The sequence below is a fragment of the Heptranchias perlo genome, chromosome 5 (assembly GCF_035084215.1).
Source record: "Heptranchias perlo isolate sHepPer1 chromosome 5, sHepPer1.hap1, whole genome shotgun sequence".
Classification (NCBI taxonomy): Eukaryota; Metazoa; Chordata; class Chondrichthyes; order Hexanchiformes; family Hexanchidae; genus Heptranchias; species Heptranchias perlo.
Genome location: NC_090329.1, coordinates 136,093,503 through 136,117,898, shown reverse-complemented (window position 1 = coordinate 136,117,898; position 24,396 = coordinate 136,093,503). Strand labels below are relative to the sequence as shown.

At 57.7% G+C, this 24,396-nt stretch overlaps 1 protein-coding gene across 1 annotated transcript in view; it reads right to left on the bottom strand.

Moving 5' to 3' along the window:
* Positions 1 to 256: 256 nt before the first annotated feature.
* cnih4 (cornichon family member 4) overlaps positions 257 to 24,396 on the bottom strand; it is a 25,337-nt gene continuing 1,197 nt past the window's right edge. Inside the window, 5 exon segments of the mRNA XM_067985327.1 lie at positions 257 to 481; positions 2,921 to 3,044; positions 3,047 to 3,060; positions 5,793 to 5,905; positions 12,148 to 12,216. Of these exon segments, the coding sequence (XP_067841428.1) occupies positions 454 to 481; positions 2,921 to 3,044; positions 3,047 to 3,060; positions 5,793 to 5,905; positions 12,148 to 12,216 (348 nt within the window). The 3' untranslated portion in view covers positions 257 to 453.

The window sequence follows — 24,396 nt, the reverse complement described above, 5'->3', positions numbered from 1 at the left end:
ACCTCGATCCCGTCCTTGCCCGATGTCCACTGATACGCGCTTTCCAGTAGGGGTCGCTGGTAAGAGATGGCGAGCCGGTGAGATAGTCCCTTCCCTAACCCTGGGGCACCAAGGCCAATATTAGAAGTCCAACTACAGCCTAATTCAGCAGAGCAGCGAGCAAACGTGGACGGCTGAGAATCGCTTCAGGCAGGGCTGGTGCTGAAAAGGCCAATGGGAAAGCTCTCCCTGATATGGCAACCAGATGATCAAAGTCTTCCTTTTAAACAGTAACTTTATTGCTTAAAAAATAATCTCAAAACACATTTGAATCAGGTCCAAAAAATAAACTGCATGATGCATCTTCCTCTTGTACTTCTTGAGAACTTCCAACCGAACAGAAGTGAGTGGCTGGGACAGTCCTGGCTCCTGTACTTGGATCTTGCTCACATCAAGGAGTGTCCAGAGACAGCCTCAGTCGTTTATCAACGCCAGGATCATACTGTGAAAGAGAACATCAACCACCGGGAATCGAGCCTGACCGTTCAAAGTGGTCTCGCCCCCCCCACCGAGTCTCCCCCCCCCCCCCTCCGAGTCTCCCCCCCCCCCCCCCGCCCCCCCCACCGAGTCTCCCCCCCCGCCCCCCCCACCGAGTCTCCCCCCCCCCCCCCCCCACCGAGTCTCTCCCCCCCCCCACCGAGTCTCTCCCCCCCCCCCCACCGAGTCTCCCCCCCCCCCCCACCGAGTCTCCCCCCCCCCCCCACCGAGTCTCCCCCTCCCCCCCACCGAGTCTCGCCCCCCCCCCCACCGAGTCTCCCCCCCCCCCACCACCGAGTCTCGCCCCCCCCCACCACCGAGTCTCGCCCCCCCCCACCACCGAGTCTCCCCCCCCCACCACCGAGTCTCCCCCCCCCCCACCGAGTCTCCCCCCCCCCACCGAGTCTCGCCCCCCCCCCCCACCGAGTCTCGCCCCCCCCCCCCACCGAGTCTCGCCCCCCCCCACCGAGTATCGCCCCCCCCACCGAGTATCGCCCCCCCCACCGAGTATCGCCCCCCCCCACCGAGTCTCCCCCCCCCCACCACCAAGTCTCGCCCCCCCCACCACCAAGTCTCGCCCCCCCCCACCACCAAGTCTCGCCCCCCCCCCCACCACCAAGTCTCGCCCCCCCCCCACCACCAAGTCTCGCCCCCCCCCCACCACCAAGTCTCGCCCCCCCCCCACCACCAAGTCTCGCCCCCCCCCCACCACCAAGTCTCGCCCCCCCCACCACCAAGTCTCGCCCCCCCCCCACCAAGTCTCGCCCCCCCCACCAAGTCTCGCCCCCCCCACCAAGTCTCGCCCCCCCCACCAAGTCTCGCCCCCCCCACCACCAAGTCTCGCCCCCCCACCACCAAGTCTCGCCCCCCCCCACCAAGTCTCGCCCCCCCCCCACCAAGTCTCGCCCCCCCCACCACCAAGTCTCGCCCCCCCCCACCACCAAGTCTCGCCCCCCCCCCACCACCAAGTCTCGCCCCCCCCCCACCAAGTCTCGCCCCCCCCACCACCAAGTCTCGCCCCCCCCACCACCAAGTCTCGCCCCCCCCCACCACCAAGTCTCGCCCCCCCCCCACCATCAAGTCTCGCCCCCCCCCCACCACCAAGTCTCGCCCCCCCCCCACCACCAAGTCTCGCCCCCCCCCCACCACCAAGTCTCGCCCCCCCCCCACCACCAAGTCTCGCCCCCCCCCACCACCAAGTCTCGCCCCCCCCCCACCACCAAGTCTCGCCCCCCCCCCACCACCAAGTCTCGCCCCCCCACCACCAAGTCTCGCCCCCCCCCACCACCAAGTCTCGCCCCCCCCCACCACTGTCACACCCCCGCGTCCCCACCGTCACACTCCCCGTCACACCCCCGCCCCGCCACACCCCCACCCTCCCCGCCACACCCCCACCCCCACCCCCCAGCCCCAGCGTCACACTCCCTGTTACCCCCCTGCCCCCCTGCAATACACTCCCCATTAAACACACTGTCCATTACACTCCCCCCCCCCCCCCCCCCACAATATTATACTACCACCAACAGTATCACACCCTCCATTACACCCCCACCCCCGGGATCATACATCCTTTATAGACCCACCCCCACCATCACTCTCACCATTACAGACCCCACCCCTCGTATCACACTCCCCATTACAGACCCCACCCCCAGTATCACACTCCCCATTACAGACCCCACCCCCAGTATCACACTCCCCATTACAGACCCCACCCCCAGTATCACACTCCCCATTACACACCCACTCTCAGTATCATACTATCCATTACAGATCCAACCCCACTCGCACCATGACAGACCCCACCCTCAGTATCACTCTCACCATGACAGACCCCACCCTCAGTATCACTCTCACCATGACAGACCCCACCCTCAGTATCACTCTCACCATGACAGACCCCACCCTCAGTATCACTCTCACCATGACAGACCCCACCCTCAGTATCACTCTCACCATGACAGACCCCACCCTCAGTATCACTCTCACCATGACAGACCCCATCCTCAGTATCACTCTCACCATGACAGACCCCATCCTCAGTATCACTCTCACCATGACAGACCCCACCCTCAGTATCACTCTCACCATGACAGACCCCACCCTCAGTATCACTCTCACCATGACAGACCCCACCCTCAGTATCACTCTCACCATGACAGACCCCACCCTCAGTATCACTCTCACCATGACAGACCCCACCCTCAGTATCTCACTCTCACCATGACAGACCCCACCCTCAGTATCTCCTCACTCCCATGACAGACCCCACCCTCAGTATCACTCTCACCATGACAGACCCCACCCTCAGTATCTCTCTCACCATGACAGACCCCCACCCTCAGTATCACTCTCACCATGACAGACCCCACCCTGACTCAGTTTCTGTTTCTCACGGACTCACCTGTACAGGTAAATGAAGAAGCAGAGGAGGTGGAATCCTAGTTTAACCATCGCCTCTTTCATGTGAGTTTTGAGCTGCCCGCGATTGTGGATCTCAGTTGGGTCGAAGACGCCCATATTTCCACAGGGACCGTCAGGTACCTGCAGCACAGAGTGTGGGATAACAGTCATAACGAAATCTTACTGACCTCACAACGGGTCTGGATAAAACACACATTCACTCCCGCACAATATGAACCAGGTTCTGAACTGTTCCATAATCGCAGGCTGTCGACTCACTGCTATCAGACCCTAGCCTGGACCTCAAACATACTCACTGTTGACGTTTGCCCCGTCATAGTGCGGCATCTTTCACAGTCAGGGTTATACCACCTTGTTGGTTACACAATCAGAGCTCCCCGCTCGCCCAGCAATGGTGATGAGCCACCCCGGGGTACGGACTCCACGGGCTACTGACTGCCCATTCCCCACATGTGCGAACCTGAGCATCAACAGGGGATTTGAACATGGGGAGGCATCGCGTCTGAGCCAGACTCTGTCCTCCCCCTCACCCGCCTGACTGCCTCCGCCTCCTCCCACTCACCCGCCCGCCTCCTCCTCCACTCACCCGCCCGCCTCCTCCCCCTCCCGCCGCCTCCTCCCCCTCTCCCGTCCGACCGCCTCCTCCCCCTCTCCCGTCCGACCGCCTCCGCCTCCTCCCCCTCTCGCCGCCCGACCGCCTCGAGAAGGTGGCGGTGAGCTGCCTTCTTGAACCGCTGCAGTCCGTGTGGTGACGGTTCTCCCACAGTGCTGTTAGGAAGGGAGTTCCAGGATTTTGACCCAGCGACGATGAAGGAACGGCGATATATTTCCAAGTCGGGATGGTGTGTGACTTGGAGGGGAACGTGCAGGTGGTGTTGTCCCCATGTGCCTGCTGCCCTTGTCCTTCTCGGTGGGAGAGGTCGCGGGTTTGGGAGGTGCTGTCGAAGAAGCCTTGGCGAGTTGCTGCAGTGCATCCTGTGGATGGTGCACACTGCAGCCACTGTGCGCCGGTGGTGAAGGGAGTGAATGTTTAGGGTGGTGGATGGAGTGCCAATCAAGCGGGCTGCTTTGTCCTGGATGGTGTCGAGCTTCTTGAGTGTTGTTGGAGCTGCACTCATCCAGGCAAGTGAAGAGTATTCCATCACACTCCTGACTTGTGCCTTGTAGATGGTGGAAAGGCTTTTGGGAGTCAGGAGGTGAGTCACTCGCCGCAGAATACCCAGCCTCTGACCTGCTCTCAGTAGCCACAGTATTTATATGGCAGGTCCAGTTCAGTTTCTGGTCAATGGTGACCCCCAGGATGTTGATGGTGGGGGATTCGGCGATGATAATGCAGTTGAATGTCAAGGGGGAGGTGGTTAGACTCTCTCTTGTTGGAGATGGTCATTGCCTGGCGCAAAAGGGGCGGGGGAACCAGTGGATGTAATATATTTGGATTTTCAAAAGGCATAAAAGGCTGTCACACAAGATAAGGGCTCATGAGGTTGGTGTAATATATTAGCATTGATAGAGGATTGATTAACAGACAGAAAACAGAGAGTAGGAATAAACAGTTCATTTTTAGGTGGCAGGCTGTAACTAGTGGGGTACTGCAAGGATCAGTGCTGGGGCCTCAGCTATTTACAATCTATATTAATGACTTAGATGAAGGGACCAAGTGTAATGTATCCACGTTTGCTGACAATATAAAGCTAGATGGGAAATTAAGCTGTGAGGAGGACACAAAGAGACTGCAAAGGGATAGAGACAGGTTAAGTGAGTGGGTAAGAAGGTGGCAGATGGAGTATAATGTGGGGAAATGTGAAGTTATTCGCTTTGGTAGGAAGAATAGAAAAACAGAATATTTTTTAAAAGGTGAGAGACTAAGAAATGTTGGTAGTCAGAGGGATTTGATTGTCCTTGTACATGAATCACAGAAAGTTAACATACAGGTATAGCAAGCAATTAGGAAGGCAAATGGTATGTTGACCTTTATTGCAAGGGATTGGAGTACTGTACCGACCCCTCCGACAGTGCAGCGCTCCCTCAGTACCGACCCTCCGACAGTGCAGCGCTCCCTCAGTACTGACCCTCAGATGGCGCAGCGCTCCCTCAGTACTGCCCAGATGGCGCAGCGCTCCCTCAGTACTGACCCTCCGACGGCGCAGCGCTCCCTCAGTACTGACCCTCCGACGGTGCAGTGCTCCCTCAGTACTGACCCTCCGACGGTGCAGCGCTCCCTCAGTACTGACCCTCCGACGGTGCAGCGCTCCCTCAGTACTGACCCTCCGACGGCGCAGCGCTCCCTCAGTACCGACCCCTCCGACGGCGCAGCGCTCCCTCAGTACCGACCCTCCGACGGTGCAGCGCTCCCTCAGTACCGACCCTCCGACGGCGCAGCGCTCCCTTCAGTACTGATCCTCCGACGGTGCAGCGCTCCCTCAGTACTGACCCTCCGACGGTGCAGCGCTCCCTCAGTACTGACCCTCCGACGGTGCAGCGCTCCCTCAGTACTGACCCTCCGACGGTGCAGCGCTCCCTCAGTACTGACCCTCCGACGGCGCAGCGCTCCCTCAGTACCGACCCTCCGACGGTGCAGCGCTCCCTTAGCCTAGTGTCAGCCTGGATTATGTCTCAGGAGTGGGACTCGAACCCACGACCTTCTGCCTCAGAGACGAGAGTGTTACCACTGAGCCAAGCTGGACACTGAGGTGAGGAGTGAACTCTCCGAAGGTTTGGGGGCTCGGACTGATGTTTGTGAACTGACACTATTTAAATTTACTTCACGAGCCTGTTGCCCAAAGGCCTTCTGAAGGTTCCCAGCCTGACTCTTAGCGAATCAAATCGAAGCTGACTGAGAAAGGCGCGCCCACCTGTAAAGATTCCAGGCTGCTATTGGCACATTGAGCAGGAGGATGAACCAATGCATGGAGACGAGCATCAGCAGAGTGACGATTCCTAGGCCAACCAGCTCGGGCAATATCCACTGCGAGAGAAAATATACCAACAGTGTCATCTTAACAAATGGGAACCAATGGTTCAGAACTAGTCACACTGGGAGTGGGAGGGAGGAGGAAGAGGAGCTAACTGGGAAAAAGAGGGGCAAATTATTGAGAGTCTGCTGCCTCACAAAGTAAACAAGTTCCCGTGGACTCAGGGTCACAATCTTACCCGTCTACGCAGCGTGTTTATAGAATGATACAGCGCAGAAGGTGGCCATTCGACCCATCGTGCCTGTGCTGGCTCTATGCAAAGAGCAATCCAGCTGTCCCAATCCCCCGCAGCCCCTGCAACTTTTTTCCCTTCAGGTACTTATCCAATTCATACGAACATACGGGGCCTGATTTTAGCACCCCGCTATCGGGTGCGTTCTCGGCGGGGGGGGGGGGCATCAAAAATTGCGAAATCCAGGATCCCGACCGGATCCCGCCCCACTTCCCGGGTTTGCCGCTGACGCGCCGGCGTGCGCGCGCAGCCCCCGCTGGTGGGAATCCCGCAGGCAATTAAAGCCAGCGGGATGCCACTTGAGTGTATTTACTTAGTTATTTCAGGTGATTAACTGACCTGATTAAGGGGCCTATGTGGGATTTTGGATCAACATGGGACGGTTTCCCACACTGGGGGAAACACTCCTAGTTCAAATGGACGTGTTGCAGCTGTCAGCCTGTGCAGCTGCAAAGGTCCATTTGACCAGGGGTGGGTGGGGACCCTGAGCCATTGCAGGAGGCCACTCTGTCACTTGGGACAAAGTTTGGCCTCCATCACCCGCCTCCTGACAAGAAAAGTCACCAACCTGCACACTTACCCCAGGGTCCCAGAGACATGTACCTACCTTGCGGACCCCCTCAGATGTACATCTTCCGGACGGGGGCCGCCGTAGCTGCAGTCATGACCTCCTCGGAGGGCGAACAGCATCACCAGCCTCGCCGTCCTCCTCTGACACGTGGAGCTCCACAACACAGTGCTGTGACACATCCACCTGCACAGCAGGAGGGAGGGCTACCGCAGAGAGAGTTGCGTCGCAGAGGGCACTACCCTCGCCACAGAGTCTACAGACCGAGGCTCAGCTTCCTGGACCTCTCGGAGCAGCAGTGCACACGGAGGCTCAGAGTCACTCAACATGTAGTCGTGGACATCTGCAGCCTCTTTCATGCCGAGCTGCTCCCGGCTGGCCCGTGCACCATCTTCCTACCTGTCGCTGTCAAAGTCATCACTGCCCTCCCGAACTTCTCCTCCACAGCCTTCCAGGGTGCCACCGGGGATATCGCCGATGTCTCTCAGTCGTCTGCGCAGAAGAGCCCTGCAAATACACCTACACCCCACTCTGCAGTGACACAATGGGTGGCATCAGTGGTGGGTCCTCATAGTGATACCCAGGAGCGGGCATTATTGCACAAACCGGACAGGATTCACGAAGACATGGCAGTAGTGGTGCCAATAGAATGTGTGATGTGAGTTGTTCTGAAATTCAATAGAAGTAACAACCATGACAAACCCTCAAACACCCTTGTGCATCCCCTTCATGCTCACGACACGTTTGCCTTACGCTGCCTACTGCACATATGTGATGCATGCCCTGTGGCTGCAGCACAGGTAGTGGCAGGTTGAGTGAGGCTGGCCGTGAGGAGAGATGCACGAGAGGGTGAGTATGGGCTAGAGCCATGAGATTGTATGAGGATTGGGTTGCGTGGTAGTGGTGGGATGAGTACTCGCGAGCTGAGTAGGTGCAGGTAAGATGAGGATGGGCTTTGAGTGGGTGTGAGGGGTGATGTGACAGAGTAGTGTTGGCAGTGCCGAAGGAGATGTGGGGTGGGGGCAGTGATGTGGCAGACGGAGTGTAGGGGAAAGACTACGTGTACTCACTGTGGCTGACCGACTGAGGTCATTGGACCGCCTCCTGCACTGTGTGCAGGTGGGCGATATGTTGGTGGTGCAGGTGACCCCCTCTGCCACCTCGAGCCAGGCCTTCCTGGTGGCAGAGGCGGGCCACTTCCTCCCGCCCGCCGTGGGGAAGATCTCTGTCCTCCCCCTCCTCCTCACCCCATGTATTGATACCTGGGGTGAGGCATCATTAAACTGGGAGCAGCCTTCCCCCTGGGCTGCTCCATGCAGTCATCTTTGCTATTTCTTGCAGCATCTGTCAGTGGAGGACTGCCCCTTTAAATAGAGCGCCTCCAGCTGACAGATCTTACTGCGCATGTGCAGCCCGCCCGACGCGCAGATCAGCAGCGGGGAACCCGGGGGAGCAGGTAAGTGGATCCTATTAGTGTGTTGCCTGCTGCGATCGCGCGGGAAACCCACTAATTTCACCGGGCGCGGCTTGCCCATCCGCCGGGAACCCCGCACCCCCTGGTAAAATCGGGCCCACGAATTAAGAGCAGGAGTAGGCCGCTCGGCCCCTCGAGCCTGCTCTGCCATTTGATAAGATCATGGCTGATCTGATTGTGACCTCAACCCCACTTTCCTGTCTACCTACTATAACCTTTGACTCCCTTGTTAATCAGGAATCTATCTAACTCAGCATGGCCGAGTCCTGAAGGACATAGCTGCCAGACTGGGCCTGCGGCAAGTGGTGAGCGAACCAACACGAGGGAAAAACTTACTTGACCTCGTCCTCACCAATCTACCTGTCGCAGATGCATCTGTCCATGACAGTATTGGCAGGAGCGACCACCGCACAGTCCTCGTGGAGATAAAGTCCCGTCTTCGCACTGAGGACACCATCCAACGTGTTGTGTGGCACTACCACCGTGCTAAATGGGATAGATTCAGAACGGATCTAGCAGCTCAAAACTGGGCATCCATGAGGCACTGTGGGCCATCAGCAGCAGCAGAATTGTATTCCAGCACAATCTGTAACCTCATGGCCCGGCATATTCCTCACTCTACCATTACCAACACGCCAGGGGATCAACCCTGGTTCAATGAGTGATGTAGAAGAGCATGCCAGGAGCAGCACCAGGCGTACCTAAAAATGAGGTGCCAACCTGGTGAAACTACAACTCAGGACTACATGCATGCTAAACAGTGGAAGCAACATGCTATAGACAGAGCTAAGCGATTCCACAACCAACGGATCAGATCAAAGCTCGGCAGTCCTGCCACATCCAGTCGTGAATGGTGGTGGACAATTAAACAACTAACGGGAGGAGGAGGCTCTGCAAACATCCGCATCCTCAATGATGGCGGAGTCCAGCACGTGAGTGCAAAAGACAAGGCTGAAGCGTTTGCAACCATCTTCAGCCAGAAATGCCGAGTGGATGATCCATCTCGGCCTCCTCCCGATATCCCCACCATCACAGAAAAGCCAGTCTTCGGCCAATTCGATTCACTCCACGTGATATCAAGAAACGGCTGAGTGTACTGGATACAGCAAAGGCTATGGGCCCCGACAAACATCCCGGCTGTAGTGCTGCTGAAGACTTGTGCTCCAGAACTAGCTGCGCCTCTAGCCAAGCTGTTCCAGTACAGCTACAACACTGGCATCTACCCGACAATGTGGAAAATTGACCAGGTATGTCCTGTCCACAAAAAGCAGGACAAATCCAATCCGGCCAATTACCGCCCCATCAGTCTACTCTCAATCATCAGCCAAGTGATGGAAGGTGTCGTCGACAGTGCTATCAAGCGGCACTTACTCACCAATAACCTGCTCACCGATGCTCAGTTTGGGTTCCACCAGGACCACTCGGCTCCAGACCTCATTACAGCCTTGGTCCAAACATGGACAAAAGAGCTGAATTCCAGAGGTGAGGTGAGAGTGACTGCCCTTGACATCAAGGCAGCATTTGACCGAGTGTGGCACCAAGGAGCCCTAGTAAAATTGAAATCAATGGGAATCAGGGGGAAAACTCTCCAGTGGCTGGAGTCATACCTAGCACAAAGGAAGATGGTAGTGGTTGTTGGAGGCCAATCATCTCAGCCCCAGGACATCGCTGCAGGAGTTCCTCAGGGCAGTGTCCTAGGCCCAACCATCTTCAGCTGCTTCATCAATGACCTTCCCTCCATCATAAGGTCAGAAATGGGGATGTTCGCTGATGATTGCACAGTGTTCAGTTCCATTCGCAACCCCTCAAATAATGAAGCAGTCCGAACCCGCATGCAGCAAGACCTGGACAACATCCAGGCTTGGGCTGATAAGTGGCAAGTAACATTCGCGCCAGATAAGTGCCAGGCAATGACCATCTCCAACAAGAGAGAGTCTAATCACCTCCCCTTGGCATTCAACGGCATTACCATCGCCGAATCCCCCACCATCAACATCCTGGGGGTCACCATTGACCAGAAACTTAACTGGACCAGCCATATAAATACTGTGGCTACGAGAGCAGGTCAGAGGCTGGGTATTCTGTGGCGAGTGACTCACCTCCTGACTCCCCAAAGCCTTTCCACCATCTACAAGGCACAAGTCAGGAGTGTGATGGAATACTCTCCACTTGCCTGGATGAGTGCAGCTCCAACAACACTCAAGAAGCTCGACACCATCCAAGATAAAGCAGCCCGCTTGATTGGCACCCCATCCACCACCCTAAACATTCACTCCCTTCACCACCGGCGCACTGTGGCTGCAGTGTGCACCATCCACAGGATGCACTGCAGCAACTCGCCAAGGCTTCTTCGACAGCACCTCCCAAACCCGCGACCTCTACCACCTAGAAGGACAAGAGCAGCAGGCACATGAGAACAACACCATCTGCACGTTCCCCTCCAAGTCACACACCATCCCGACTTGGAAATATATCGCCGTTCCTTCATCGTCGCTGGGTCAAAATCCTGGAACTCCCTTCCTAACAGCACTGTGGGAGAACCTTCACCACACGGACTGCAGCGGTTCAAGAAGTCAGCTCACCACCACCTTCTCAAGGGCAATTAGGGATGGGCAATAAATGCTGGCCTCGCCAGCGATGCCCACATCCCATGAACAAAAAAAAAAGCTTCTCCAGTCTCTCCACATAACTGAAGTCCCTCATCCCTGGTACCATTCTAGTAAATCTCCTCTGCACCCTCTCTAAGGCCTTGACATCCTTCCCAAAATGTGGTGCCCAGAATTAAACACAATACACCAGCTGAGGCCAAACTTTTGTACTCTATGCCTCTATTGATAAAGAAAGCATATGGGATCCTGGGATTTAACAGTCTTCTCAACTTGTCCTGCCACCTTCATCCACTCAATTCTGGGAGCCCCGTTGAAGTGGAGCCCACACTGATGGGGTGAAGACTGCAGCTCAGAGTCTGGGGGAGGGGGAGGGGGGAGGGGTACTGCAGCTCAGAGTCTGGGGGGAGGGGGGGTACTGCAGCTCAGAGTCTGGGGGGAGGGGGGGGTCTCTGTACTGGAACCAATCTGGTTTAGACGCTCACACCCAGTCCTCAAAGTGGAAAGCAATCCAGACCCGAAGCACGAACGCAGCCGCGGCCCACCCGAGGGGAGGGGGGGAGACCCCGTCACCCGTTTGGGGAGGGGGGGAGACCCCGTCACCCGTTTGGGGAGGGGGGAGACCCCGTCACCCGTTTGGGGAGGGGGGAGACCCCGTCACCCGTTTGGGGAGGGGGGAGACCCCGTCACCCGTTTGGGGAGGGGGGAGACCCCGTCACCCGTTTGGGGAGGGGGGAGACCCCGTCACCCGTTTGGGGAGGGGGGAGACCCCGTCACCCGTTTGGGGAGGGGGGAGACCCCGTCACCCGTTTGGGGAGGGGGGAGACCCCGTCACCCGTTTGGGGAGGGGGGAGACCCCGTCACCCGTTTGGGGAGGGGGGAGACCCCGTCACCCGTTTGGGGAGGGGGGAGACCCCGTCACCCGTTTGGGGAGGGGGGGAGACCCCGTCACCCGTTTGGGGAGGGGGGAGACCCCGTCACCCGTTTGGGGAGGGGGGAGACCCCGTCACCCGTTTGGGGGAGGGGGGAGACCCCGTCACCCGTTTGGGGAGGGGGGAGACCCCGTCACCCGTTTGGGGAGGGGGGAGACCCCGTCACCTGTTTGGGGAGGGGGGAGACTGACGCCCATTCACAAGATGCCGACCCCGAAAGGTGGCGAATCCTGATGCTACAGGACTGACTGGTGAACGTTCCTCACCAGCTCTCCGCGGGGAGAACACAGGACATTCAAATATCCAGCAGCATTTCACTGTGTCCTGCTCCGGGACTGGCTGCCTGTTTCATACCAAGCAGAAAACAGCACCAGTCCGTCGGGAAGCTCCCAATCCTCCCCTTCACCCTCACATGCTCCGTACCTTGTTCAGTTTGGAACAGCACGACCTGGCGTTGATGTAGTCACATTCTAAATCAGACAGGGTTATAATCTGGACACAGGTCAAGGAAATCACTCCCACTCTCTGGCCCGCTCGCTCGCTCTCTCTCTCTCTCTCTCTCTACCCCGTTTCATTCATTCTCACACCGTGTTTTGCTCTCTGTCTTTCATTCCGATCTTTTCTTTCATCCTCTGCTCTTTCCCCATCTCCCTTTTCTGTTGGTTTCTCTTCCTGCCACCCTCTTTCTCCCCATCTCTCCCTCTTTATATATGTGTGTATCTCTCTTCCCCCCCCCCCCCAACTTCCATCTGTCTTACACTGTTTGTCTCACTCACTTTCTGACCATCTCTCACCCTCTTTCACTCTCTTATCTCCTACTGTCTATGGTCTCACGCCATCTCCCTGTCCGTCTCCCCGTCCCCCTCTCCCTCGCCGTCTCCCCGTCCCCCTCTCCCCGTCCCCCTCGCCCCGTCTCCCCGTCCCCCTCGCCCCGTCTCCCCGTCCCCCTCGCCCCGTCTCCCCGTCCCCCTCGCCCCGTCTCCCCGTCCCCCTCGCCCCGTCTCCCCGTCCCCCTCGCCCCGTCCCCCCCCGCCGTCTCCCCGTCCCCCCCGCCGTCGCCGTCTCCCTCTCCCCCGCCGTCTCCCCGTCCCCCTCTCCCCCGCCGTCTCCCCGTCCCCCTCTCCCCCGCCGTCTCCCCGTCCCCCTCTCCCCCGCCGTCTCCCCGTCCCCCTCTCCCCCGCCGTCTCCCCGTCCCCCTCGCCGTCTCCCCCGTCCCCCTCTCCCTCCCCCCCCGCCCTTGCCGTCTCCCTCTCCCCCGCCGTCTCCCCGTCCCCCTCTCCGTCCCCCTCTCCCCGTCCCCCTCGCCGTCCCCCCCGCCCTTGCCGTCTCCCTCTCCCTCGCCGTCTCCCCGTCCCCCGCCGTCTCCCCGTCCCCCGCCGTCTCCCCGTCCCCCTCTCCCCTCGCCGTTCCCCCCCGTCCCCCTCTCCGTCTCCCCGTCCCCCTCGCCGTCCCCCTCTCCGTCTCTCCCTCGCCGTCTCCCCGTCCCCCTCTCCCCCACCCGCCGTCCCCCTCGCCCCGTCCCCCTTGCCGTCTTCCCGTCCCCCTCCCCCTCTTCCCGTCCCCCTCCCCCTCTCCCCGGCCCTCTCCCCGTCCCCCTCACCCTCTCCCCGTCCCCCTCACCCTCTCCCCGTCCCCCTCACCCTCTCCCCGTCCCCCTCACCCTCTCCCCGTCCCCCTCACCCTCTCCCCGTCCCCCTCACCCTCTCCCCGTCCCCCTCACCCTCTCCCCTCTCCCCGTCCCCCTCACCCTCACCCTCTCCCCGTCCCCCTCACCCTCTCCCCGTACCCCCCCTCCTCCCCGTCCCCCCCCTCCTCCCCGTCCCCCCCCTCCTCCCCGTCCCCCCCCTCCTCCCCGTCCCCCCCCTCCTCCCCGTCCCCCCCCTCCTCCCCGTCCCCCCCCTCCTCCCCGTCCCCCCCCTCCTCTCGCATTCCCTCTCCTTCACACACACACACAAACAAACACACACACACACACACACACACACACACACCTCCCCTCCCACTCACACTGCATTACCATCGCCGAATCCCCCACCATCAACATCCTGGGGGTCACCATTGACCAGAAACTGAACTGGACCAGCCATATAAATACTGTGGCTACAAGAGCAGGTCAGAGGCTGGATATTCTGTGGCGAGTGACTCACCTCCTGACTCCCCAAAGCCTTTCCACCATCCACAAGGCACAAGTCAGGAGTGTGATGGAATACCCCACTTGCCTGGATGAGTGCAGCTCCAACAACACTCAAGAAGCTCGACACCATCTCGGACAAAGCAGCCCGCTTGATTGGCACCCCATCCACCACCCTAAACATTCACTCCCTTCACCACCGGCGCACAGTGGCTGCAGTGTGTACCATCCACAGGATGCACTGCAGCAACTCGCCAAGGCTTCTTCGACAGAACCTCCCAAACCCGCGACCTCTACCACCTAGAAGGACAAGAGCAGCTGGCGCATGGGAACAACACCACCTGCACGTTCCCCTCCAAGTCACACACCATCCCGACTTGGAAATATATCGCCGTTCCTTCATCGTCGCTGGGTCAAAATCCTGGAATTCCCTTCCTAACAGCACTGTGGGAGAACCTTCACCACACGGACTGCAGCGGTTCAAGAAGTCAGCTCACCACCACCTTCTCAAGGGCAATTAGGGATGGGCAATAAATGCCGGCCTCGCCAGCGACGCCCACATCCCATGAACGAATGAAAAAAAAGCACACTTTCCCTCCTTCTCTCTCACTCACAACTTCTCTCTCTCTCACACATAGAAATATAGAAAATAGGAGCAGGAGTAGGCCATTCGGCCCTTTGAGCCTGCTCTCCCATTCAATATGATCATGGCTGATCCTCTATTGAAATAGAGACTAGGCCTATATTCACTAGAGTTTAGAAGAATGAGAAGTGATCTCATTGAAACATATAAAATTCTAACAGGACTGGACAGACTAGATGCAGGGAGGATGTTCCCGATGGCTGGGGAGTCCAGAACCAGGGGTCACAGTCTCAGGATACGGGGTATGCCATTTAGGACCGAGATGAGGAGAAATTTCTTCACTCAGAGGGTGGTGAACCTGTGGAATTCTCTACCACAGAAGGCTGTGGAGGCCAAGTTATTAGATGTATTCAAGAGTTCCCCAGGGATCGATCCTTGGCCCCCTCCTATTTCTCATCTACATGCTGCACCTCGGCGACATCATCCGAAAACACGACGTCAGGTTCCACATGTACACTGATGACACCCAGCTCTACCTCATCACCACCATCTCCCTCGACCCTTCCACTGTCTCTGATTTGACACGCTGCGTGTCCAACATCCAGAACTGGATGAGCAAAAATTTCCACCAACTAAATATTGGGAAGACCGAAGCCATTATCTTCGGTCCCCGTCCCAAACTCTGTTCCCTAGCCCACCGACTCCATCCCTCTCCCCGGCCACTGTCTGAGGCTGAACCAGACCGTTCCCAATCTTGGCGTCCTATTTGACCCTGAGATGAGCTTCCGACCACATATCCGCTCCATCACCAAGATCGTCTGCTTCCACCCCCATAACATCGCCTGTCTTTCCCCCCCCCACCTCAGCTCATCTGCTGAAACCCTCATCCATGCTCTTGTTATGTCCAGACCCGACTATTCCAATACTCTCCTGGCCGACCTCCCATCTTCCACCCTCCGTAAACTTGAGTTCATCCAAAACTCTGCTGCCCATATCCTAACTCACACAAAGTCCCGTTCACCATCACCCCTGTGCTCACTGACCTATATCGGCTCCCGGTCCAGCAACGCCTCGATTTTAAAATTCTCATCCTTGTGTTCAAATTCCTCCATGGCCTCACCCCCTCCCTATCTAATCTCCTACAACCCTCCGAGATCTTTGCACTCCTCCAATTCTGGCCTCTTGTGCATCTCCTACTCCCCTCGTCCCACCATTGGTGCTGGAATTCCCTTCCTAAACCTCTCCACTTCTCTCTACTCCTTAAAACCTACCTCCTTGACCAAGCCTTTAGTCACCCATCCTAATCATAGAAAGGTTACAGCACCAAAGGAGGCCATTCGGCCCATTGAGTCCACGTCGGCTCTATGCAAGAGCACTCCAGCTGGTCCCATTATCCCGCCCTATCCCCATATGCAAATGTTTTCCTTTCAAGAACTTGTCCAGTTCCCTTTTGACGGCCATGATTGAATCTGCCTCCACCACCGCCTCGGGCAGTGCATTCCAGATGTCTCATTCTTTGGCTCGGTGTCAATTTACATCTGATTACGCTCCTGTGAAGTGCTTTGGGATGTTTCCAATGTTAAAGGTGTGATAGAGATGCAAGTTATTGTTGTTTGAAACTTCCTCACAAGCCAGGGTAGGATGATATGGATTGTGGCATTCACTGCACATGGTGGGCAGCTAAAGATCTGGGTCTAATGTATAGCATTTTGTGGGGAAGAGGTCAGAAATAAAACCTTATCAAGTGGGAGGCAGATTTCTTTTGTTTTTCCCAAATCATGAGTTTGATTTCCTCTCAAGCCGGTTACTAGGGAGAAAACAATGACAAACTTTCCAACATCTAGACAGACTAGATGCAGGGAGGATGTTCCCGATGGCTGGGGAGTCCAGAACCAGGGGTCACAGTCTCAGGATACGGGGTATGCCATTTCGAACGGAGATGAGGAGAAATTTCTTCACTCAGAGGGTGGTGAACCTGTGGAATTCTCTACCACAGAAGGCAGTGGAGGCCAAGTCATTAGATGTATTCAAGAAGGAGATCGATATATTTCTTAATGCTAAAGGGATCAAGGGATATGGGGAAAAAGCGGGAACAGGGTACTGAGTTAGACGATCAGCCATGATCATTTTGAATGACGGAGCAGGCCCGAAGGGCTGAATGGCCTACTCTTGCTCCTATTTTCTATGTTTCTATCTCAATACCATATTCCTGCTCTCTCCCCATACCCCTTGATGCCTTTTGTGTCTAAAAATCTATCTAGCTCCTTCTTAAATATATTCAGTGACTTGGCCTCCACAGCCTTCTGTAGTAGAGAATTCCACAGGTTCACCACCCTCTGAGGGAAGAAATTTCTCCTCGTCTCAGTCCTAATGTCCTATCCCGTATCCTGAGACTGTGACCCCTTGCTCGAGACACCCCAAGCCAGGGGAAACATCCTCCCTGCATCCAGTCTGTCCAGCCTGTCAGAGTTTTATATGTTTCAATGAGATCCCCTCTCATTCTTCTAAACACGAGTGAATACAGGCCTAGTCGACCCAATCTCTCCTCATACGACAGTCCTGCCATCCCAGGAATCAGTCTGGTGAACCTTCGCTGCACTCCCTCTATGGCAAGTATATCCTTTCTTAGGTAAGGAGACCAAAACTGCACACAATACTCCAGGTGTGGTCTCACCAAGACCCTGTATAATTTGCAGTAAGACATCCTTGCACCTATACTCAAATCCTCTTGCAATGAAGGTCAACATACCATTCGCCTTCCTAACTGCTTGCTGCACCTGCATGTTTGCTTTCAGTGACTGGTGTACAAGGACACCCAGGTCCCTTTGTACATCAACATTCCCCAATCTGTCACCATTTAAATAATACTCTGCCTTTCTGTTTTTCCTTCACACACTTCCCTCTTTCTCTCCCCTGCTTTCACGCCCTCCCCTGCCCCCTCTCGCACCTTCCCCTCCCCCCCTCCTTCACGCCTTCCCCCTCCCCCCTCCTTCACGCCTACCCCCTCCCCCCCTCCTTCACGCCTACCCCCTCCCTCCCTCCTTCACGCCTCCCTCCTTCACGCCTCCCTCCCTCGCGCCTTCTCTCCTCCCTCGCGCCTTCCCTCCCTCCCTCGCGCCTTCCCTCCCTCCCTCGCGCCTTCTCTCCCTCCCTGCTCCCTCCTTCACGCCTCCCTCCCTCCCTCGCGCCTTCCCTCCCTCCCTCGCGCCTTCCCTCCCTCCCTCGCGCCTTCCCTCCCTCCCTCGCGCCTTCCCTCCCTCCCTCCCTCCCGCCTTCTCTCCCTCCCGCCTTCTCTCCCTCCCTCCCGCCTTCTCTCCCTCCCGCCTTCTCTCCCTCCCTCCCGCCTTCTCTCCATCCCTCCTCGCGCCTTCTCTCCCTCCCTCCCTCGCGCCTTCTCTCCCTCCCTCCCTCGCGCCTTCTCTCCCTCCCTCCCTCCCTCGCGCCTTCTCTCCCTCCCTCCCTCCCTCGCGCCTTCTCTCCCTCCCTCCCTCCCTCGCGCCTTCTCTCCCTCCCTCCCTCCCTCGCGCCTTCTCTCCCTCCCTCCCTCCCTCGCGCCTTCTCTCCCTCCCTCCCTCCCTCGCGCCTTCTCTCCCTCCCTCCCTCGCGCCTTCTCTCCCTCCCTCCCTCGCGCCTTCTCTCCCTCCCTCCCTCGCGCCTTCTCTCCCTCCCTCCCTCGCGCCTTCTCTCCCTCCCTCCCTCCCTCGCGCCTTCTCTCCCTCCCTCCCTCGCGCCTTCTCTCCCTCCCTCCCTCGCGCCTTCTCTCCCTCCCTCCCTCGCGCCTTCTCTCCCTCCCTCCCTCGCGCCTTCTCTCCCTCCCTCCCTCGCGCCTTCTCTCCTCCCTCCCTCGCGCCTTCTCTCCCTCCCTCCCTCGCGCCTTCTCTCCTCCCTCCCTCGCGCCTTCTCTCCCTCCCTCCCTCGCGCCTTCTCTCCCTCCCTCCCTCGCGCCTTCTCTCCCTCCCTCCCTCGCGCCTTCTCTCCCTCCCTCCCTCGCGCCTTCTCTCCCTCCCTCGCGCCTTCCCTCGCGCCTTCTCTCCCTCCCTCCCTCCCTCGCGCCTTCTCTCCCTCCCTCCCTCCCTCGCGCCTTCCCTCGCGCCTTCCCTCCCTCCCTCGCGCCTTCCCTCCCTCCCTCGCGCCTTCCCTCCCTCCCTCGCGCCTTCCCTCCCTCCCTCCCTCCCGCCTTCTCTCCCTCCCTCCCTCCCGCCTTCTCTCCCTCCCTCCCTCCCGCCTTCTCTCCCTCCCTCCCTCCCTCGCGCCTTCTCTCCCTCCCTCGCGCCTTCTCTCCCTCCCTCCCTCGCGCCTTCTCTCCCTCCCTCCCTCCCTCGCGCCTTCTCTCCCTCCCTCCCTCCCTCGCGCCTTCTCTCCCTCCCTCCCTCCCTCGCGCCTTCTCTCCCTCCCTCCCTCGCGCCTTCTCTCCCTCCCTCCCTCCCTCGCGCCTTCTCTCCCTCCCTCCCTCCCTCGCGCCTTCTCTCCCTCCCTCCCTCCCTCGCGCCTTCTCTCCCTCCCTCCCTCGCGCCTTCTCTCCCTCCTCCCTCGCGCCTTCCCTCGCGCCTTCCTCCCTCCCTCGCTCCCTCCCTCCCGCCTTCCCTCCCTCCCTCCCGCCTTCCCTCCCTCCCTCCCGCCTTCCCTCCCTCCCTCCCGCCTTCTCTCCCTCCCTCCTCCGTCGCGCCTTCTCTCCCTCCCTCCCTCCGTCGCGCCTTCTCTCCCTCCCTCCCTCGCGCCTTCTCTCCCTCCCTCCCTCGCGCCTTCTCTCCCTCCTCCCTCCCTCGCGCCTTCTCTCCCTCCCTCCCTCCTCGCGCCTTCTCTCCCTCCCTCCCTCGCGCCTTCTCTCCCTCCCTCCCTCCCTCGCGCCTTCTCTCCCTCCCTCCCTCGCGCCTTCTCTCCCTCCCTCCCTCGCGCCTTCTCTCCCTCCCTCCCTCCCTCGCGCCTTCTCTCCCTCCCTCCCTCCCTCGCGCCTTCTCTCCCTCCCTCCCTCCCTCGCGCCTTCTCTCCCTCCCTCCCTCCCTCGCGCCCTTCTCTCCCTCCCTCCCTCCCTCGCGCCTTCTCCCCCTCCCTCCCCCTCTCGCGCCTTCTCCCCCTCCCTCCCCTCTCGCGCCTTCTCCCCCTCCCTCCCCCTCTCGCGCCTTCTCCCCCTCCCTCCCCCCCTCGCGCCTTCTCCCCCTCCCTCCCCCCCTCGCGCCTTCTCCCCCTACCTCCCTCGCGCCTTCTCCCCCTCCCTCCCTCGCGCCTTCTCCCCCCTCCCTCCCTCGCGCCTTCTCTCCCTCCCTCCCTCGCGCCTTCTCTCCCTCCCTCCCTCGCGCCTTCTCTCCCTCCCTCCCTCGCGCCTTCTCTCCCTCCCTCCCTCGCGCCTTCTCTCCCTCCCTCCCTCGCGCCTTCTCTCCCTCCCTCCCTCGCGCCTTCTCTCCCTCCCTCGCGCCTTCCCTCGCGCCTTCTCTCCCTCCCTCCCTCCCTCGCGCCTTCCTCGCGCCTTCTCTCCCTCCCTCCCTCCCTCGCGCCTTCCCTCGCGCCTTCCCTCCCTCCCTCGCGCCTTCCCTCCCTCCCTCCCTCCCGCCTTCCCTCCCTCCCTCCCTCCCGCCTTCTCTCCCTCCCTCCCTCCCGCCTTCTCTCCCCTCCCTCCCTCCCGCCTTCTCTCCCTCCCTCCCTCCCGCCTTCTCTCCCTCCCTCCCTCCCGCCTTCTCTCCCTCCCTCCCTCCCTCGCGCCTTCTCTCCCTCCCTCGCGCCTTCTCTCCCTCCCTCCCTCGCGCCTTCTCTCCCTCCCTCCCACCCTCGCGCCTTCTCTCCCTCCCTCCCTCGCGCCTTCTCTCCCTCCCTCCCTCGCGCCTTCTCTCCCTCCCTCCCTCGCGCCTTCCCTCGCGCCTTCCCTCCCTCCCTCGCTCCCTCCCTCCTGCCTTCCCTCCCTCCCTCCCGCCTTCCCTCCCTCCCTCCCGCCTTCCCTCCCTCCCTCCCGCCTTCCCTCCCTCCCTCCCGCCTTCCCTCCCTCCTCCCGCCCTTCCCTCCCTCCCTCCCCCCTCCCGCCTTCTCTCCCTCCCTCCCTCCGTCGCGCCTTCTCTCCCTCCCTCCCTCCCGCCTTCTCTCCCTCCCTCCCTCCGTCGCGCCTTCTCTCCCTCCTCCCTCGCGCCTTCTCTCCCTCCCTCCCTCCCTCCCTCGCGCCTTCTCTCCCTCCCTCCCTCCCTCGCGCCTTCTCTCCCTCCCTCCCTCGCGCCTTCTCTCCCTCCCTCCCTCCCTCGCGCCTTCTCTCCCTCCCTCCCTCCCTCGCGCCTTCTCTCCCTCCCTCCCTCCCTCGCGCCTTCTCTCCCTCCCTCCCTCGCGCCTTCTCTCCTCCCTCCCTCGCGCCTTCTCCCCCTCCCTCCCTCCCTCGCGCCTTCTCCCCCTCCCTCCCTCCCTCGCGCCTTCTCCCCCTCCCTCCCCCCCTCGCGCCTTCTCCCCCTCCCTCCCCCCCTCGCGCCTTCTCCCCCTCCCTCCCCCCCTCGCGCCTTCTCCCCCTCCCTCCCCCCCTCGCGCCTTCTCCCCCTCCCTCCCCCCCTCGCGCCTTCTCCCCCTCCCTCCCCCCCTCGCGCCTTCTCCCCCTCCCTCCCCCCCTCGCGCCTTCTCCCCCTCCCTCCCCCCCTCGCGCCTTCTCCCCCTCCCTCCCCCCCTCGCGCCTTCTCCCCCTCCCTCCCCCCCTCGCGCCTTCTCCCCCTCCCTCCCCCTCTCGCGCCTTCTCTCTCTCCCTCCCCCTCTCGCGCCTTCTCTCTCTCTAGGAACATAGGAACAGGAGTAGGCCATTCAGCCCCTCGTGCCTGCTCCGCCATTTGATAAGATCATGGCTGATCTGTGATCTAACTCCATATACCTGCCTTTGGCCCATATCCCTTAATACCTTTGGTTGCCAAAAAGCTATCTATCTCACATTTAAATTTAGCAATTGATCTAGTATCAATGCCGTTTGCGGAAGAGAGTTCCAAACTTCTACCACCCTTTGTGTGTAGAAATGTTTTCTAATCTCGCTCCTGAAAGGTCTGGCTCTAATTTTTAGACTGTGCCCCCTACTCCTAAAATCCCAACCAGCGGAAATAGTTTCTCTCTATCCACCCTATCCGTTCCCTTAATATCTTATAAACTTCGATCAGATCACCCCTTAACCTTCGAAACTCTAGAGAATACAACCCCAATTTGTGTAATCTCTCCTCGTAACTTAACCCTTGAAGTCCGGGTATCATTCCAGTAAACCTACGCTGCACTCCCTCCAAGGCCATTATGTCCTTCCGAAGGTGCGGTGCCCAGAACTGCTCACAGTACTCCAGGTGCGGTCTAACCAGGGTTTTGTATAGCTGCAGCATAACTTCTGCCCCTTGTACTCTAGTCCTCTCGATATAAAGGCCAGCATTCCATTAGCCTTCTTGATTATTTTCTGCACCTGTTCATGACACTTCAATGATCTATGGACCTGAACCCCTAAGTCCCTTTGGACATCCACAGTTTTTAAACTTTTTACCATTTAGAAAGTACCCTGTTCTATCCTTTTTTGATCCAAAGTGAATGACCTCACATTTGTCTACATTCATAGAATCATAGAAGTTTACAACATGGAAACAGGCCCTTCGGCCCAACATGTCCATGTCGCCCAGTTTATACCACTAAGCTAGTCCCAATTGCCTGCACTTGGCCCATATCCCTCTATACCCATCTTACCCATGTAACTGTCCAAATGCTTTTTAAAAGACAAAATTGTACCCGCCTCCACTACTGCCTCTGGCAGCTCGTTCCAGACACTCACCACCCTTTGAGTGAAAAAATTGCCCCTCTGGACCCGTTTGTATCTCTCCCCTCTCACCTTAAATCTATGCCCCCTCGTTATAGACTCCCCTACCTTTGGGAAAAGATTTAGACTATCTACCTTATCTATGCCCTCATTATTTTATAGACTTCTATAAGATCACCCCTTACCTCCTACTCTCCAGGGAAAAAAGTCTCAGTCTATCCAACCTCTCCCTATAAGTCAAACCATCAAGTCCCGGTAGCATCCTAGTAAATCTTTTCTGCACTCTTTCCAGTTTAATAATATCCTTTCTATAATAGAGTGACCAGAACTGTACACAGTATTCCAAGTGTGGCCTTACTAATGTCTTGTACAACTTCAACAAGACATCCCAACTCCTGTATTCAATGTTCTGACCAATGAAACGAAGCATGCTGAATGCCTTCTTCACCACCCTATCCACCTGTGACTCCACTTTCAAGGAGCTATGAACCTGTACTCCTAGATCTCTTTGTTCTATAACTCTCCCCAACGCCCTACCATTAACGGAGTAGGTCCTGGCCCGATTCGATCTACCAAAATGCATCACCTCACATTTATCTAAATTAAACTCCATCTGCCATTCATCGGCCCACTGGCCCAATTTATCAAGATCCCGTTGCAATCCTAGATAACCTTCTTCACTGTCCACAATGCCACCAATCTTGGTGTCATCTGCAAACTTACTAACCATGCCTCCTAAATTCTCATCCAAATCATTAATATAAATAACAAATAACAGCGGACCCAGCACCGATCCCTGAGGCACACCGCTGGTCACAGGCCTCCAGTTTGAAAAACAACCCTCTACAACCACCCTGTCTTCTGTCGTCAATCCAATTTTATATCCAATTGGCTACCTCACCTTGGATCCCGTGAGATTTAACCTTATGTAACAACCTACCATGCGGTACCTTGTCAAAGGCTTTGCTAAAGTCCATGTAGACCACGTCTACTGCACAGCCCTCATCTATCTTCTTGGTTACCCCTTCAAAAAACTCAATCAAATTCGTGAGACATGATTTTCCTCTCACAAAACCATGCTGACTGTTCCTAATCAGTCCCTGCCTCTCCAAATGCCTGTAGATCCTGTCTCTTAGAATACCCTCTAACAACTTACCCACTACAGATGTCAGGCTCACTGGTCTGTAGTTCCAGGCTTTTCCCTGCCGCCCTTCTTAAACAAAGGCACAACATTTGCTACCCTCCAATCTTGAGGCACCTCACCTGTGGCTGTCGATGATTCAAATATCTCTGCTAGGGGACCCGCAATTTCCTCCCTAACCTCCCATAAACGTCCTGGGATACATTTCATCAGGTCCCGGAGATTTATCTACCTTGATGCGCGTTAAGACTTCCAGCACCTCCCTCTCTGTAATATGTACACTCCTCAAGACATCACTATTTATTTCCCCAAGTTCCCTAACATCCATGCCTTTCTCAACCGTAAATACCGATGCAAAATATTCATTTAGGATCTCACCCATCTCTTGTGGTTCCGCACATAGATGACCTTGTTGATCCTTAAGAGGCCCTACTCTCTCCCTAGTTACTCTTTTGCCCTTTGAATTCCATTTGCCACAGTTTTGCCCATTCACCTAATCTATCAATATCGCTTTGTAATTTTATGTTTTCATCTACACTGCTTACAATGCCACCAATCTTTGTGTCATCGGTAAACTTAGATATGAGACTTTCTATGCCTTCATCTAAGTCGTTGATAATATTGTGAATAATTGAGGCCCCAAGACAGATCCCTGCGGGACTCCACCAGTCACATCCTGCAATGTGAATACTTACCCATTATCCCTATTCTCTGTCGCCTTTCGTTCAGCCAACTTCCTAACCAAGTCCGTACTTTTCCCTTGATTCCATGGGATTCTATCTCAGCTAACAGTCTCTTATGTGGGACCTTAACAAATGCCGTCTGGAAGTCCATATAAATAACATCCATTGACATTCCCCTGTCCATTACTTTAGTCACCTCTTCAAAAAATTCAATCAGGTTTGTCAGGCACGACCGACCTTTCACAAATCCATGCTGGCTCTCCCTGATTTACTGAAAATTCTCGAGGTGTACCTTCTCCCTCTCTCTCTCTCTCTCGCACCTTCTCCCTCTCTCTCTCTCTCTCGCACCTTCTCCCTCTCTCTCTCTCTCTCGCACCTTCTCCCTCTCTCTCTCTA